This window comes from Pongo pygmaeus, chromosome 23 (genome assembly GCF_028885625.2).
Source record: "Pongo pygmaeus isolate AG05252 chromosome 23, NHGRI_mPonPyg2-v2.0_pri, whole genome shotgun sequence".
Taxonomy (NCBI): domain Eukaryota; kingdom Metazoa; phylum Chordata; class Mammalia; order Primates; family Hominidae; genus Pongo; species Pongo pygmaeus.
Window position 1 is genome coordinate 40665435 of NC_085931.1, and position 17777 is coordinate 40683211.

At 48.2% G+C, this 17777-nt stretch overlaps 2 protein-coding genes across 2 annotated transcripts in view; one reads left to right on the forward strand and one right to left on the reverse strand.

Moving 5' to 3' along the window:
* The window catches only part of ZMAT5 (zinc finger matrin-type 5), a 36073-nt gene extending 30833 nt beyond the window's left edge, over positions 1 to 5240 (reverse strand). Inside the window, exon 1 of the mRNA XM_054470248.2 lies at positions 5157 to 5240. The gene's annotated coding sequence lies outside the window, so the exon portion shown is untranslated. The remainder of the gene's footprint in view (positions 1 to 5156) is intronic.
* Positions 5241 to 5607: 367 nt separating this feature from the next.
* LOC129023494 (cytochrome b-c1 complex subunit 9) lies at positions 5608 to 8143 on the forward strand. The gene is made up of 2 exons (XM_054470250.2): positions 5608 to 5757; positions 7877 to 8143. The coding sequence occupies exons 1-2, from the start codon at positions 5608 to 5610 to the stop codon at positions 7916 to 7918; spliced, it is 192 nt and encodes a 63-aa protein (XP_054326225.1). The 3' UTR covers positions 7919 to 8143.
* Positions 8144 to 17777: the final 9634 nt, after the last annotated feature.

A 17777-nucleotide genomic window follows, 5' to 3' on the forward strand; every position in this document is an offset into this window, starting at 1 on the left:
GAGTTGTGATTTTAGATTGAGAGGTTAGCAACGATTGGAAATATGGACTGTATAACAGAATTACCTGGGGTGCTGTAAAGGTTACTAAGGGGCCCCCCATATATTCCTATTTCATGTCAGAAATACAGCCTGTTTTTTTGTTTTTGTTCTTTTTAGCTCCCTATACTAAGAGCCACTGACATAGAGAATTTTACTAAGTCTGTAAAAATAATTATTTACAAGAACTTGAAATTCATTATAAGTTTAATTGATTAGATTTTGTAGTAACTGTTTACTCTGGGGAAAATTGTGCTTGTTATGTTATTCATATAAAGTACTTAAAAAGAAAATCAAATATATTAAATTTACAAATAGATTTAAAATGTTGGCAGGAATGAAATTAAGCTATAAATAGGGATGAGTGTCTTGAGAAATTTAGAATCTTCAACTTGAGTTCAAATATTAATAAAAAAATTAAGGTCATTTTTCTTATTTTCCGATATTTATGTATTGAATAATAATTTCTAAGTTGAAATAATACGTGGCTTAAAGCAGGGGACCCCAACCCTCAGGCCCTGGACTGGTACGGGTCCATGGCCTGTTAGGAGCTGGGCTGCACAGCAGGAGGTGAGTGGCAGGTGAGTGAGCGAAGCTTCATCTGTATTTACAGCCACTCCCCATTGCTCACATCACTGTCTGAGCTTCGTCTCCTGTCAGATCATCGGCAGCATTAGATTCTCACAGGAGCACGAATCCTATTGCGAATGGCACATGCGAGGGATCTAGGTTGCACGCTCCTTATGAGAATCTAATGCCTGATGATCTGTCACTGTCTCCCATCACCCCTAGATGGGACCGTCTAGTTGCAGGACAACAAGCTCAGGCCTCCCACTGATTCTACATTATGGTGAGCTGTATAATTATTTCATTATATATTACAGTGTAATAATAACAGAAATAAAGTGCACAATAAATATAATGCACTTGAATCATCCTGAAACCATCCCCCTCCTATACCCCGTCCATAGAAAAATTGTCTTCCACAAAACTGGTCTCTGATGCCAAAAAAGTTGGGGACTGCTAGTTTAAGGGAAATTAAGTTTTTTAAATGATTACCTCCTAATGAGAATTTAAAAGATAAAATATAAAACCAAAATCCAGTACTTTGAGAGGCCAAGGTGAGAGCATCCCTTGTGGCCAGGAGTTAGAGACCAGCCTGGGCAATGTGGCAAGACCCTCTCTCTACAAAAATTTTTTTTTAAATTAGGCTGGGTGGGAGGCCGAGACAGACAGATCACCTGAGGTCAGGAGTTCCAGACCAGCCTGGCCAAGATGGTGAAAACCCATCTGTACGAAAAATACAAAAATTAGCCAGGCGTGGTGGCAGGTGCCTGTAATCCCAGTTACTCAGGAGGCTGAGAGAACAGAATCACTTGAACCCAGGAGGCAGAGGTTGCAGTGAGCTGAGATTGCACCACTGCACTCCAGCCTGGGCAACACAGCGAGACTCTGCCTCAATCAATCAATCAATCAATCAATCAATCAATCAATAGGGCCAGGCGCGGTGGCTCACACCTGTAATCCCAGCATTTTGGGAGGCCGAGGTGGGTGGATCACGAGGTCAGAGGTTCAAGACCAGCCTGACCAACATGGTGAAACCCCTTCTTTACTAAAAATACAAAAATTAGCTGGGCGTGGTGGCAGGCGCCTTTAATCCCAGCTACTCAGTAGGCTGAGGCAGGAGGATTACTTGAACCCAGGAGGCGGAGGTTGCAGTGAGCCGAGATGGTGCCACTGCACTCCAGCCTGGGCGACAGAACGAGACTCCGTCTCAAACAAAATAATAATAATAATAAAAAATAAAAATTAGGCTGGGGAGATGGCTCATGTCTGTAATCCCAGCACTTTGGAAGGCCAAGGTGGGTGGATCAATTGAGCTCAGCAATTTGAGACCAGCTCGGCCAATATGGTGACACCCCTAAATTTTTTTAGTCTTTACAAAAAATCTATAAGAAAATCAGAAAACGAAATTAGTGGGGCACAGTGGCATGCACCTGTAGTCCCAGCTACTTGGAAGGCTGAGGTGGGAGTACCACTTGAGCCCAGGAGTTCGAGGCTGCAGTGAACTATGATCGTGCCACTACACTCCAGCCTGGGCAACAGAGTAAGACCCTTTCTCAAAATAATAATAGTAATAATAATAACCCAGCATGGTGGTGCACACCTGTAATCCCACCTATTTGGGAGGTTGAAGCAGGTGAATTGCTTGAGCCCAGGAGTTCCAGGCTGCAAGAAACTATGATTATTACAACCAGGAATTATGTGCCACTGTACTCCAGCCTGGGCAATGGAGGGAGACCCTGTCTCTACAAAAATAAAACATAATAAAACCAAATAAAACAAGCCGCACCTTTAACTCCCTGTGGTCTTCCCTACTCATTTCTCCCTCCTCTGAACTTCCCATCAGCCAGATTGGTTGGAAATTATTAGCAAGACCTAAGTAGTCTTCCCCTGGAGCCTCACAATTTCCCACTCTGAGGGGCTCCCAGGATGCTTTGTAAATACTATAAAACCACAGTAAGGATAACTCATGGATGTAAAGCATTTCACATTTTACCTTCTGATCCCCTAACCTGGTATTACTGTTGCTCTTTACAGATGAATTAAAAGATGGTCCAGAGAGTTAAAGCCTGATCAATGTCAGAGTCAGAGGCAGAGCCAGGCCTGCAATCCAATCCCTAGTTTTTGTTTGTTTTGTTTTCATTTGAGCTCCATCACCCAGGCTGGAGTGCAGTGGTGCGATCTCGGCTCGTGGCAGCCTTCACCAGGTTCAAGCGATTCTCCCGCCTCAGCCTCCCGAGTTGCTGGGATTACAAGTGGGTACCACCACACTTGGCTAATTTTTTTGTATTTTTAGTAGAGACAGGGTTTCACCATGTTGGCCAGGCTGGTCTTGAACTCCTGACCTCAAGTGATCCACCCACCTTGGCCTCCCAAAGTGCAGGGATTACAGGTGTGAGCCACCGCACCTGACTCCTAGTTTGTTTTTCATGGAGACGGTCTCACTATATGGCCCAGGCTGGTCTTCAACTCTTGGCCAAAAGTGTTCCTCCTGCCTTGGCCTCCCAAAACACTGGGATTATAGGTGTGAGCCACCATGCCCAGCCCAGTCCCTGGTTTTGAATGCCACCCCTATCCAGATGACTCTTCTCAGGCTCATCCTCTCCTCTAAAATCCAGATCCATGTCCTCGTTTGCCTCTAGACACCTCCACTTGATGTCTGTGGGCTAGCTCAAACTGATATGGCCAAAACAGAACTTAAGATCATTCTGTTGATTTTAAATTGTTGAGGTCAAAACTTAGATGTCAGCTGGACGCAGTGGCTCACACCTGTAATCCCGGCACTTTGGGAGACCGTGGCAGGTGGATCACTTGAGGCCAGGAGTTCAAGACCAGCCTGGCCAACATGGTGAAACCCTGTCTCTACTAAAAACACAAAAATGAGCTGGGCGTGTTGGCATCCGCTTGTAATCCCAGCTACTCAGTAGGCTGAGGCATGAGAATTGCTTGAACCTGGGTGGCAGAGGTTGCAGTGAGCCAAGATTGTGCCACTGCACTCCAGCCTGGGCAACAGAGTGAGACTCTGTCTCAAAAAAAAAAAAAAAAAAAAACTTAGATATCCTCCTCAATTCCTCTTTCCTGTGCACCCTACACACATCTGCTAGCTTGCTCTGTCTACCCTACCTCCCAAATTACATCCCAAATCGGATCACTGCCCTGCTCCACACCCTAACCTAAATTACCATCCATCAGGCCGGGCGTGGTGGCTCACGCCTGTAATCCCAGCACTTTGGGAGGCCAAGATGGGAGGATCACCTGAAGTCAGGAGTTTGAGACTAGCCTGGCCAACATGGTGAAACCCCGTCTCTACTAAAAAAAAAATTGGCCGGGCATGGTGGCAGGCGCCTGTAATCTCAGCCACTCGGGAGGCTGAAGCAGGAGAATCACTTGAACCCGGGAGGCGGAGGTTGCAGTGAGCCGAGATAGCACCACTACGCTTCAGTCTGGACGACAGAGTGAGACTCCATCTCAAATAAATAACCACCCATCTTCCCTCAACTGATCTACTACAATAACTTCCCCCTCGCAGTCCACTCTCCATAGACCAGCCAGGATGATGACATTAAAGTGCAAATTAAATCTTGTCGCATTTCTGCTGAAAACCCTTCAGTGGCCTCCTAGTGCAATTAGAAAAAAACAAGACTCCTTGGCCAGACGCGGTGGCTCACACCTGTAATTCCAGCACCTTGGGGGGCCGAGGCAGGAAGATCGCTTGAGCCCAGGAGTTGGAGACCAGCCTGGGCAACACAGTGAGACCCTATCTCTAAAAACAAAAACCAAAGAAAACAAGACTCCGTAAGCTGGACTCCAAGGCCAGACATGAGCTGACCGAAGTCCACCTCTTCACAGTCCACTCTACTTCTTTCCCTCAAACATCCCAGGACTGGAGCTGCCTCAAGGCCTTTGCACCAACGTTTTCCTGTTCAACTCTACTATTCATTCAGGTCTCTAGTCAAGTGTCACCCCCCAGAGGAGCCACCCAGGGTGCAATGCCACCACCACTGCCTCTCCAGTCAACCAAAGCATTATCTGTTTGCTGTACTGCATCTCCCTACCCGCCCACTCTAGATTGAGCTCTCCGTGAGAGCAGGGACTTTGTTCACTGCTGGGTCCCCAGAGCAGGGACCAGAACAAGCACTGGGAAAACATCTGTTGAATGCCCCAGGTACTCCAAAGCCCTTGCTCTTTTCAATCCCAAGCAGGTCCCAAGTCTCCAGCCTTCCAGACCAGGGTTGCCGGGTGCGAAGCCCAGGGGTGAGAGGAACAGGAAGCAGGGCAGATCCGTCCCTGCCCTTAATCCAGGGTGAAGGGTTTAACCTCCAGTACAAGACTTTTGCCACAGGCTCCAGCTCCTGGCCTAGACTTGAGGCTGGTGCAGGGGACAAGGCGAAGAGATGAGCCAGTATCTCGGGAACCCAGCTCCCCTCGCCCCTCTATCCACACCCCATCCCAAGAAATGGTGCGTCCCGCCGCAGGGACAGAGAAGGAAGCTCTCAAGTCTTCCAGTGCGGGGAAAAGAGACTAGGACTCGCCCCTCGACGTCTCGCGGAAGGTACCTGGCTCCCCGGTGGCTGCGACTCCGGGCTCCTCCTCCTGCGTCCTCGCGTAGCGCACTGCTTGCTGGGATTCGTAGTCTCGCCTTGGCCATCAGTTCGCCCTTCCCAGAGAGCTTTGGGAATCTAAGCCGGGACTGGGCGGAGGGCGGGGGAGAAGGTGATGGCGCGCGAGGGCTTCTGGGAGTTGTAGTTTGACATATTCTAACAGCCAGGAATTCTGGAGAATAAAAATTGGGTAATAAATCTTATCAGATTATTTGGGCTGTCCTGATATGAATCTTATGAGTTTTTTTTCTCATGCCCAGGATAGCAGTACCTCTGTGGTCAAAACAACGAAGGCTGAGATTCAGAGGAACTACAAATCCCATAAAGTGTTGCGCGTCTACAGCCTTTGGAGAACGAGGTCGGCCCCGGCGCAGGCGCGGTGGCGCGAGTTGGACTGTGAAGAAACATGGCGGCCGCGACGTTGACTTCGAAATTGTATTCACTGCTGTTCCGCAGGACCTCCACCTTCGCCCTCACCATCATTGTGGGCGTCGTGTTCTTCGAGCGCGCCTTCGATCAAGGCGGGGACGCTATCTACGATCACATCAACGAGGGGGTGAGGGCGTGTGCCATCCCTGACCTTGGACCCGCTTGAGGGGTGACAGTGGAGTAGAGGTGGGATGGGACTCAGTAGACTTTTACCAGGAAGGGGGTAAGGGGTAAACCGTCGGCGTCTTCTGTCTCGAGTCCGCCGTCTGTCCCCTTGGCTTGATGTGAATTCTAAAACGTTAAGCGAGGTTAATATATGTCACTTTACAGGGGTTGTAAGTATTGCTGTGTGCCACCCTACATACCCACTTGTCCATTATCAGAAGCAAAAACTAAAGGCTAGTGAGAGCAAAGGACTTACTAGGTGCACAGGAAGCCAGGGGCAAGTCAGGGCCAGAAACGGGACCCCCGTCTCTCAGGGTTTCAAGGGCAGATTTGAGCAGGCGACGGTCGTGAAAAGGACGTTAGACACCTTAGACGCCGTGACCGAAGTTTCAGACGGCGCTTCTGGTCCCCAAGGCTTCCCACGTAGGCAGTTGGTATTAATGGTTGAGAGTGGGGGCTATGAAATCAGAAAGCCTTGGATAGGAACACTGGTCCTTGTCACTTAACTGTGGCATTAAGTTGAGCAAGTTTCTTCTCTGAACTCCGTTTTAACTGTGAGATGGAGATATTAATAGTAACCTGAGCACGATTGTGAGGATTACATGAGATTCAGGCAGGGTGCCACATGCCTAGTAGGTGGTACCACTGAAAAATAATCATTGTTTACATTCCTCAGGAGAAAGTGGAAGCATGAGGTAGGAATCGCCACACATTTTTGACTTTTATGTATTATGCACTGTGCTAGGTGCAGTGCATGCTTTATATCGCTAAATTATGGCTGTGCTGGAGTAGGCCTTATACATATAGCCCTGTTCCACCACTCACTTGTATTTTTAATTTGAGACTGTCTGACTCTGCAGCCCGGGAAGGCACTATCCACTAGTGCTATGCTGCCTGTGACCAGTGCAACTTCCTGCCCCATATGAAAGATTTGCCATTGTCCCATCTCTTGCAAGTGGTTCTGTTAACCACTCCCACTGATCTGGAGAGACATCCAAGTATGTTGTTATAACTCACCCATTTTCCCTGTGCTTTTTTTTTTTCTTTTTGAGACAGGGTCTCACTCTGTCGCCCAGGTTGGAGTGCAGTGGCATGATCACAGCTCACTGCAGCCTTGACCTCCTGGGTTCAAGTGATCATCTCACCTCAGCTTCCTGAGTAGCTGGGACCACAGGCATGTGCCACCACGCCCAGCTAATTTTTGTATTTTTTGTAGAGATGGAGTTTCACCATGTTGCCCAGGCTGTCTCGAATTCCTGAGCTCAGGCAGTCCTCCTGCCTTAGCCTCCTAAAGTGCTGGGATTGACAGGTGTGAGCCACTGTGCTCAACCTCTTGTGCTTTTGGGAATGAGAATTTCAGCCAATTTAGGTCCCAGGAAATGTCTTAAATGGCTCATGGCGAAATATTTTGGAACTATGCACTTATAATTTCTTCAGTAATACCTGGGAGTTGAAGAACTGAGACATCTTCCAGGCTGTTTTCCTTAATAATTGTGTGTTTTGGGGCACTTTCCTCAATCTCAAACTGAATTTCCTATAAAACTAAGATCACCCCTTTCCACTTACTTCACCTGGTGATTGAAAGCTTCATAGTATTTTATAAATGCCAAGAATTATGCATGAAGGCTTGGCGCGGTGGCTCACACCTGTCATCCCGGCACTTTGGGAGGCCAAGGCAGGCAGATCACTTGAGGTCAGGAGTTCGAGACCAGCTTGGCCAACATGGTGAAACCCGGTGTCTACTAAAAATACAAAAATTAGCTGGGTAGCACACACCTGTATTCCCAGCTGCTTGTGAAGCTGAGGCAGGAGAATCACTTGAACCCAGGAAGCTGAGTTTGCAGTGAGCCGAGATTGTGCCACTGCACTCCAGCCTGGGCGACAGAGCAAGTCTCCATCTCAGAAAAAAAGTGCATCAAGCATAGAATTGCTTTGAGTTTGCCCACCACAAATGTATCTTTTTAATCAGGACATGGCATGTGTTTTCCCCCAAGCTCATTTTAGAGACCAGGGCAGTGGGAGTAGTTGTAAAATGTGAGAGGCAAAGGTCAAAGTTTGTGGCTCTTGTCTTTAAAATGCAGAAGCTGTGGAAACACATCAAGCACAAGTATGAGAACAAGTAGTTCCTTGGAGGCCCCCATCCAGGCCAGAAGGACCAGGTCCACCCAGCAGCTGTTTGCCCAGAGCTGGAGCCTCAGCTTGAAGATGATGCTCAAGTTACTCTTCATGGACCACCGTTCGCTGTTGGCAAGAAACGGCTTCACTTACAAAACAGACTCTTTACCTTCTGCTGTGTTTGAAGTATGTTTAGTCAGCATGCTCAGGAAATAAATGTGAATTGCCCTTGAGACCTGCTTCTGCATTGGTTGCTTTGTTAACTCTACCTGATCTTCACTTGTCAGTAATTTGAGAGCACTTCAAAGCCCTCTGCGAACACCCCAAGGGCAGAGTCTGCTATTTTGAGTTTTCCATTAACTTCCAAAGAATTCTGGTTTTCAAAACAGGAGCCAGAGTTGGGGATATTACAGTCAAGTTTGGCTTCTAAGCCAGTAATTCCATTCTTAAATAACTCACTGTCTTGGCCATGGGGAAGCACTATGGCCTCAGCTGGGGGAAAGACCCCGGCCTGGGGGTCTTAGCCACTGCCCACCCTAGGGCTAGTTCAGGGGTATCCAATCTTTTGGCTTCCCTGGGCCATGTTGGAAGAATTGTCTTGGGCATAAAATACAGTAAAATACATAAATACATAAAATACAGTACATAAAAATAAAATACAGTAACGATAGCTGATGAGCTAAAACAAAAAACAAAATGGTTTGTGCAAAAATCTCATAACGTTTTAAGAGAGTTGAAGAATTTGTGTTTGGGCCTCATTCAAAGCCATCCTGGGCTGCACGCAGCCTGCGGGCCACGAGTTGGACAAGCTTGGTGTATTCTGCCTCTTACTGAGTATCTTTTGGTAAGCTGCCATACCTCTCTGGGTCACAGCCTCCTGCCACAGTTCCACTCTGATGAGTTCAGTTCATAAAGGTGCTTAATTGGTGGGTTTGAATCCTGACTCCACTGATTCTAGCTATGGGAACCAAGGTGATATGGTTTGGCTGTGTCCCCACCCAAATCTCATTTTGAATTGTAGCTCCCATAGTTGCCATGTGTTGTGGGAGGGACTCGGTGGGAGATAATTGAATCATGGGAACGGTTTCCCCCACACTGTTCTCGTGATAGTAAATAAGTCTCACGCGATCTGATGATTTTATAAGGGGTTTCCCCTTTCGCTTGGCTCTGATTGTCTCTTGCCTACCACCATGTAAGACGGGCCTTTCGCCTTCCACCATGATTGTGAGGCCTCCCCAGCCACGTGGAAATGCGAGTGCATTAAACCTCTTTTTATAAATTACCCAGTCTCGGGTATGTCTTTATCAGCAGCGTGAGAATGGACTAATACACAAGGGCAAGGCACTTGAACTTGCTGAACTCCGGGTTCCTTATCTGTAAAATGGGGTAGTAGAACATACTGTGTGGGATTTATGGGAGTATTAAAGGAGTTGCAGGCCTGTAATCCCAGCACTTTAACAGGCTGAGGTGGGAGGATTGCATGAGGCCAACAGTTTGAGACCAGCATAGTGAGATACCCCCCCTCTACAAAAAAATTTAAAATTAGCTGAGCATGGTGGCACCAGCCTGTAATCCCAGCTACTTGGGGGGCTGAGGTGGGAGGATTACTTGAGCCCAGAAGTTAAGGTTACAGTGAGTTATGATTGTGCCACTGCACTCCTGCCTGGGGGAGAGTGAGACCCTGTCTCTAAAAAAAATTTTTGGCCGGGCATGGTGTCTTACACCCGTAATCCCAGCACTTTGGGAGGCCAAGGCAGGCGGATCACTTAAGGTCAGGAGCTCGAGACCAGCCTGGACAACATTGTGAAACCCTGTCTCTACTAAAAATACAAAAATTAGCTGAGTGTGGTGGCATATGCTTGTAAGCCCAGCTACTCGGGAGGCTGAGGCAGGAGAATTGCTTGAACTCGGGAGGTGGAGGTTACAGTGAGCTGAGATTGCGCCACTACACTCCAGCCTGGGAGACAACAAGACTGTCTTGCTCTGTCACCCAGAATGGAATGCTATGGCGTGATCTCAGCTCACTGCAGCTTCGACCTGGGTGCAAACAATCCTCCCACCTCAGCCTCCCAGGTAGCTGGGACTACAGGTGTGCGCCACCACTCCCCACTAGTTTTTTTGTATTTTTTGTAGAGGTAGGGTTTTGCCATGTTGCCCAGGCTGGTCTCGAACTCCTGGACTCAAGACATCCTCCTGCCTTGGCCTCCCAAAGTGTTGGGATTACAGGCGTGAGCCACCATGCCCAGCCAAAAATGTTTTTAAATTAAATTTTCAAAAATAGAGGAGCTGTAGGCCAGGCGCGGTGGCTCACGCCTGTAATCCCAGCACTTTGTGAGGCCGAGGTGGGCGGATCACGAGGTCAGGAGATCGAGACCATCCTGGCTAACACGGTGAAACCCCATTTTTATTAAAAATACAAAAAAAATTAGCCGGGCATGGTAGCGGGCGCCTGTAGTCTCAGCTACTCAGGAGGCTGAGGCAGGAGAATGGCATGAACCCAGGAGGCAGAGGTTGCAATGAGCAGAGATCGCGCCACTGCACTCCAGCCTGGGCGACAGAGCGAGACTCCATCTCAAAAAAAAAAAAAAAAAAAAAAAAAAGAGCTGTAATGCAGTTAGCACAGTCACAGATACTGGCACATGGAAGAAACTGTTGGCAGAGAGACATGGATGCTAAGGACTCGAAAACCAGACGATTCTGCTGGAAGGCTGGAGCAGTAGGAATGTGAAGAGGAGGAGTTGGAGAAACGTCTGGTCATTCATTTAGCAAGTGTTTGGCTGGCCACTGTGAGGCACTGTGCTAGCAGGACATATGGTGGTAATACAGCATGTGGGGCTTAAATTCCTATGAGGAAGACACTAAAAGCCATCCTGTATTATTACAGACTGAGCCAAGGGCTCTGGGAAGCAGTGCAAGGAGAGGGAGGGATTAACCAGGAGTGACAGCTGGTCTAGGGAAGCCTCAGAAGAGCTGAGACCGATAGGTGATAAAGATGAGCCACTTATGTTGGGCGTTAGAGGCAAAGTAGGGGAAGTAGCAGGTTTTAGGGCCCCTATGGGGAAAGCACTTGCTGTGTTAGAGGAGCTAAGAGGCCAGGTAGGTGAGGTTGAAGGTGGAGAATACACGAGACCAGATTATTCAGGACCTGGTAAGTCACAGTAAAGAGTCTCAGCTGGGCACAGTGGTTCATGCCTGTAATCCCAGCACTTTGGGAGGCCGAGGTGGGTGGATCGCTTGAGGTCAGGAGTTCAAGACCAGCCTGGCCCACATAGTGAAACCCCTGTCTCTACTAAAAATACAAAAATTAGCGGGGTGTGGTGGCGTGCACCTATAATCCCAGCTACTTGGCAGGGTGAGGCAGGAGAATCGTTTGAACCTAGGAGGCAGAGGTTGTAGTGAGCTGAGATCTTGCCACTGCACTCCAGCCTGGGCGATAGAGTGAGACTCCATCCACCCCCCCAAAAAAAAAAAAGAATCTGGATTTTACCAAAATTAGAATGAGTAGCTACTACTGAAAATTTCTTAAACAAGGGAGCAACAAGCTCTGTCGTATAAAATCCTCACTCTGGGAACAGTGGGGGAATTAGATTGGAAGTGGGTGGGAATAAAAGCAGAGAGCCTAGCTAGGAGGCTGATGCCTGGCTCCTGGTTAGAGCTGATGGCTGTTAGAGACCTTGCAGCCTGGCTGGAAACCGTGCCTCCCGGCTGGGAGTGCCAGAGGAGAACATTGGGAAGCCCTGAGCAGGCACAGAGCAGCTCTGTTTTGTAGCTGGGGAAGCTGCCTGGCCTAGTAAGGTAAATGACTCACCCATCTGCCATCTTTCACCTACAGCCTGATGTGATTCAGCCAGAGCTGGATTATCCAGAATCTTCTCTGATGGAGGAAGATTCAGGTCAGGAAACCCATGGAGAGGTAGGAGAGGCCCTAGAAATTGTCCAGTTTTTCCTACCTGAGGCGTATCTTTGTGAAGATGAAGTTGAAGCCTAGAAAAATTATGACCTGCCGAAGATAGTACACCTCTGGGGGTCAAATCAAGACCTAAACCAGGCCAGGCGCGGTCAGACGCGGTGGCTCATGCCCGTAATCCCAACACTTTAAGAGGCCAAGGCAGGTGGATCACTTGAGGTCAGGAGTTTGAGACCAGCCTGGGCAACATGGCGAAACCCTGTCTCTACTAAAAATACAAAACTTAGCTGGGTGTGATGGCTCATGCCTGTAATCCCAGCTACTCGGGAGGCTGAGGCAGGAGAATCGCTTTAACCTAGGAGTCAGAGGTTGCAGTGAGCTGAGATTGTGCCACTGCACTCCAGCCTGGGCAACAGAGCGAGACCCCATCTCAAAAACAAACAAAAAACGCATAAAAAATTAAAGTTAGTTTTATTCAGAAGTTTTTTGTGTGTGTGTGTGCTTTTTTTTTTTTTTTTTTTCAGAAAAAAAAAAAAAAAGAAGACCTGAACCAAAGCGGAGGCTATTCTAAGACTTTTGTTTTTGAGACGCCATAATAGCTCACTGCAGCTTTGAACTCCTGGGCTCCTCCTGCCTCGGCCTCCTGAGTTGCTGGGAGTACAGGTGTGTGCCATTGTGCCCAGCTAATTTTTTGCAGAGACGTGGTCTTGCCATTACCCAGAAGGGTCTTAAACTCCTGGCCTCCAGTGATCCTCCCTCCTTGGCCTCCCAAAACACTAGGAAAATAGGCGTGAGGCACTATCCCTGGTCTCAGATGTTTATGAATGATTTCAGCATTATGTAGAGAATGACTCTGGGGGTTGAAGATTGCAGCTTATATTAAATTGTTCCCAATGATTTGAGGGCAACATTCTGGTAAACAATAAAGCAGGGGCCGAGCACAGTGGCTCATGCCTGTAATCCCAGCACTTTGGGAGGCTGAGGCAGGTGGATCACTTGAGGTCAGGAGTTCAAGACCAGCCTGGCCAACATGGTGAAACCCTGTCTCTACTAAAAATACAAAAATTAGCTGGGTATGGTGGCGTCTGCCTGTAATCCCAGCTACTCAGGAGGCTGAGACAGGAGAATCGCTTAAACCTGGGAGGCAGAGGTTGCAGTGAGCCGAGATCGTGCCACTGCACTCCAGCCTGGGTGATAGAGCAAGACACCATCTGAAAACAAACAAACAAACAAACAAACAAAAATGCATAAAGAATTAAAGTTAGTTTTATTGAGAAGTCTTTTTTTTTTTTGAGGCAGGGTCTTACTCTGTTGCCCAGGCCAAAGTACAATGGCACAATCATGGCTCATTGCAGCCTCCAACTACTGGGCTCAAAGGATCTCCCTGACTCAGCCTCTTCAGTAGCTGGGACTACAGTTGCCTGCCACCACACCCAGCTAATTTAAAAAATTTTCTTTTACAGAGATGGAGTCTTGCTATGTTGACCAGGCTGGTTTTGAACTCCTGGCTTCAAGTGATCCTCCCACCTCAGCCTCCCAAAGTGCTGAGATTACAGACGTGAGTCATTGTGCCCAGTCTTGCTCTGTTACCTAGGCTAAAGTACAGTGGCATGATCTCGGCTCACTTCAACCTCCGCCTCCCAGGTTCCAGCAGTTCTGCCTCAGCCTCCCGAGTAACTGGGATTACAGGGACCTGCCACCATGCCTGGCTAATTTTATATCTTCAGTAGAGATGGGGTTTCATCATGTTGTCCAGGCTGGTCTCAAACTCCTCACCTCAAGCAATCCGCCCACCTGGCCTCCCAAAGTGCTGGGATTGCAGGGGTGAGCCACCGCGCCCAGCCTAGAGTCATTTACCTTTTAAGGAATCTAATAACTCAGGCAAGAGATGTTGGGGGGGGGGTGCATACTCTATCCTGTTATGTCGTCAAGGATTCTTCCAGAGAGCTGCATTTCATCACAGTTGGAGGTTCAAACAGAAATGAGCAAACAGGGTTTCTTACATTTGCTACTTTGTTTCACACCAGATTATTAACAGTAGTTAACTGTTGAGTGAGTCATTCTTTACTTTTTTCTTTTTTTTTGGTGAGATGGAGATTTACTCTTGTTGCCCAGGCTGGAGTGCAATGGCGCGATCTCGGCTCACCGCATCCTCCACCTCCCAGGTTCAAGTGATTCTCCTGCCTCAGCCTCCCGAGTAGCTGGGATTACAGGCATGTGCCTCCACGCCTGGCTAATTTTGTATTTTTAGTAGAGACGAGGTTTCATCGTGTTGCCCAGGCTGATCTCGAACTCCTGACCTCAGGTGATCTCCCCGCATTGGCCTCCCAAAATGCTGAGATTATAGGCGTGAGCCACTGTGCCCAGCTATTTTTCTTTTCTTAGAGACAGGTTCTTACTGTTGCCCAGGCAGGAGTACAGTGGTGCAATTACAGCTCCCTGAAGCCTTAAACTCCAGGGCTCAAGTGATTCTCCCGCCTCAGCTTCCCAAGTAGCTGGAACTACAGGTGTGCCTACCATGCGTGGCTTTTTTTTTTTTTTTTTTTTTTTTTTGAGACAGAGTCTTGTTCTGTTGCCCAGGCTGGAGTGCAGTGGCACAATCTTGGCTCACTGCAATCTGCGCCTCCCAGGTTCAAGTGATTCTCCTGCCTCAGCCTCCTGAGTAGCTGGGATTACAGGCACCCGCCACCATCCCTGACTAATTTTTTTATTTTGTAGTAGAGATCGGGTTTCACCATGTTGGCCAGGCTGTTCTCAAACTCCTGACCTCAGGTGATCTGCCCACCTTGGCCTCCCAAAGTGCTGGGATTACAGGCATAAGCCACCGTGCCCATCCAGCCTATTTTTTATTTGTTTTTAAGAGATGGGGGTCTTGCTATGTTGCCAAGGCTGGTCTTGAACTCCTGGCCTCAAGTGATGCTTCCACCTTGGCCTCCCAAAGTGCTAGGATTACAAGCATGAGTCACTGCATCCCACTGTTATTTTTCTTTGCCATTGTATTTTCTAGATTTCTAACTTTTCTGCATCAATCGTGTATTATTTTTATAAGGTGGGGTACATAAATTAAAAGGGGGTTTCCCAGAGAGAGAGTGAATACAGAGAGCTAAGAAACATGAGCCACCAGCTCTGGCTCCAGGCCTGGAACCCCTCTGCTTTGTGGCCCAGGACTCCTTCCTCAGATGCCAATGAGGACTCGTCCCTCGGTGGCACTGCCAAATGAGAGCTGCCTCCCCAGCCCTCCGCCCCAGAGCTCCCTGGACAGGCCTGCCATGCAGGTGGGGAGAGGTAGGATTAACACCCTCCTCCGATTGGCACCAAGAAGCTGTTTATAACTAGAAAAAAGCTCTCCTCCCTCCCAAGCTTAGCCTGAGGCATTTCCTGGAGGCAAAAGCTGGGACAGTCTTTACAGTCAGAAAGCCCCAAGGGCTTCCCACCTGCTCCCCAGCACAGGTGTTAGGAAAAGTTAAATACTTGGGAGTTCCAGAAGGTCTCTGATCTCATATAGCTCTGAGCAAGCAGGACCACTCTCTGGGCTAAGAGTACTGGAGTTAATGTCATTTCTCTAGCTTCTCTCTTGTGTTAAAAAGTATCTCTTAAGCTGGGCGCAGTGGCTCATGCCTGTAATCCCAACACTTTGGAAGGCCAAGGCGGGAGGATCGCTTGAGCCTAGGAGTTTGAGACTAGCCTGGGCAACATGAGACCCTGTCCCTACAAAAAGTGAAAAAAGAAGAATTTCAGCTCATGTTAGGGCTATGAAGAAAATCAAACTGATAGTTTATGGAGACTGACTCTGGTTTGAAGAGTAATGTTACATGCTCTTTGTTTCTTTTATCTTTTTATCTTTTTTTTTTTTTTTTTTTTTTTTGAGACAGGGTCTCACTCTGTCTCCTAGGCTGGAGTGCAGTGGCACTATCTCGGCTCACTGCAATTTCTGCCTCCCGGGTTCAAATGATTCTTGTGCCTCAGCCTCCCAAGTAGCTGGGATTACAGGTGTGTGTCACCAGCTAATTTTTTGTCTTTTAATAGAGACGGGGTTTCACCACGTTGCCCAGGAAATCCACCCACCTTAGCCTCCCAAAGTGCTGAGATTACCTGCATGAGCCACCGCGGCCGCAAGAGCATTGACTTTAGAATGGACAGTCCTGGGTTAGACTTCAAGCCCCACCATTCACTGGCTGTGCGAACTCAGACAAGTTACTTACCCTCTCTGAGCCAGTTTCTTTATCTGTAAAATAAATAACCCCCAAGGTACTGCGCAATGGCAGCCATAATTCTTGTTGTTTCTGAAGGTGTTGTTATCTAGGAGGGGTGTCAAGGGAAGTAAACTCTGTATAGTAAATCTCCATCCAGCCGACTGCTTAAATAACCCAGCCAGAGGGTACCCTAGAAGCTTCCGGCACCCCAGGGCTGCCTGCCAGGGCTTAAAACATTTTACCTCTGTGTTGTCATGGCGGCCCAAAGGAAGAAGGAAGGCCCAGCTCTCAGAACATTCTAGGTTTGTACACCAAGCACACCTTGAGCTTGTCCCAGGTAGACACAAGGATGCTTCCTAACCACAGGCTGGGTTCCCTGGGGAGTGGACTCCACTGGGGGCTAGTGTAGACCAAGGAAAAGAAACAGGACCAGCAGAAGAAGTCAGACCGGCTGGGCGTGGTGGCTCATGCCTGTAATCCCAACACTTTGGGAGGCCGAGGCAGGTGGATCATCTGAGGTCAGGAGTTTGAGACCAGCCTGGCCAAGTGGTGAAACCCTGTCTCTACTAAAAATACGAAAAATTAGCTGGGCGTCTTGGGGGGGTACCTGTAATCCCAGCTACTTGGGAAACTGAGACAGGAGAATTGCTTGAACCTGGGAGGCAGAGGTTGCAGTGAGCTGACATCACGCCACTGCCCTCTTGCCTGGGTGACAGAGTGAGACTCCATCTCAAAAAAAAAAAAAAGAAAAAAAAAAAAGAAGAAGTCAGACCAAGATGTAGATGTGTTTTTTGGGTTTTTTTGTTGTTGTTTTGTTTTGTGTTTTGAGACGGAGTCTTGCTCTGTCACCCAGGCTGGAGTGCAGTGGCATGATCTTGGCTCACTGTAACCTCCACCTCCCGGGTTCAAGTGATTTTCCCGCCTCAGTCTCCCAAGTAGCTGGGATTACAGGTACCCCCCCACCATGCCTGGCTAATTTTTGTATTTTTAGTAGAGACGGGGTTTCACTGTGTTGGCCAGCTGGTCTCAAACTCCTGATCTTGTGATCTACCTGCCTCAGCCTCCCAAAGTGCTGGGATTACAGGTGTGAGCCACTGCATCCGGCCATAGATGCAGTTTCAACAAAGGCTTCCGCTGACCCTGGTGAGTTCTGAAGCATGGCCGTTCAGAGCTGTCCTGATCTGGGTGACCAGGGCCATTTATAGCCTCTTTTTGTTTTTGAGTTTTTTTTTTCTTTTGGTAGAGACGGGGTTTCACCATGTTGCCCAGGCTGGTCTTGAACTCCTGGATTCAAGTGATCTGCCTGCCTTGTCCTCCCAAAGTGCTGGGATTACAGGCATGAGCCACCGCACCCAGACTATAGTCTCTTTTGATCACTCACTGGAGGCTGCTGCCTAGGAAGTGGGCAGACAGGGCAGGGCAGTTCTCTTCAGCCTGGCCAATCCCTGAAGAGGCCGACAGCATGTCCAGCACCTGAGGTGGTAAATCTTTCGTACTGAAGTGACTATGGGTACCCACCACACTCCCCTGCCTACCTCTGCATCTTTCTCAGGCCCATTTTATACCTGCATCTGCTTCTTGAAGCTCTGTAACAACAGATTGGCAAAATAAAAATTACTAGATGTCCTTTTACTTATTAAATTCACAAAGTTTTTTTTTTAATCATTATAATATCCCGCATGAGCCAAGATATGGGAAATGATTGTTTCAAATACTGCTGGCGGGAAGACCCATTCAACAACATCAGTCAAAAAACTTGACCCAGCA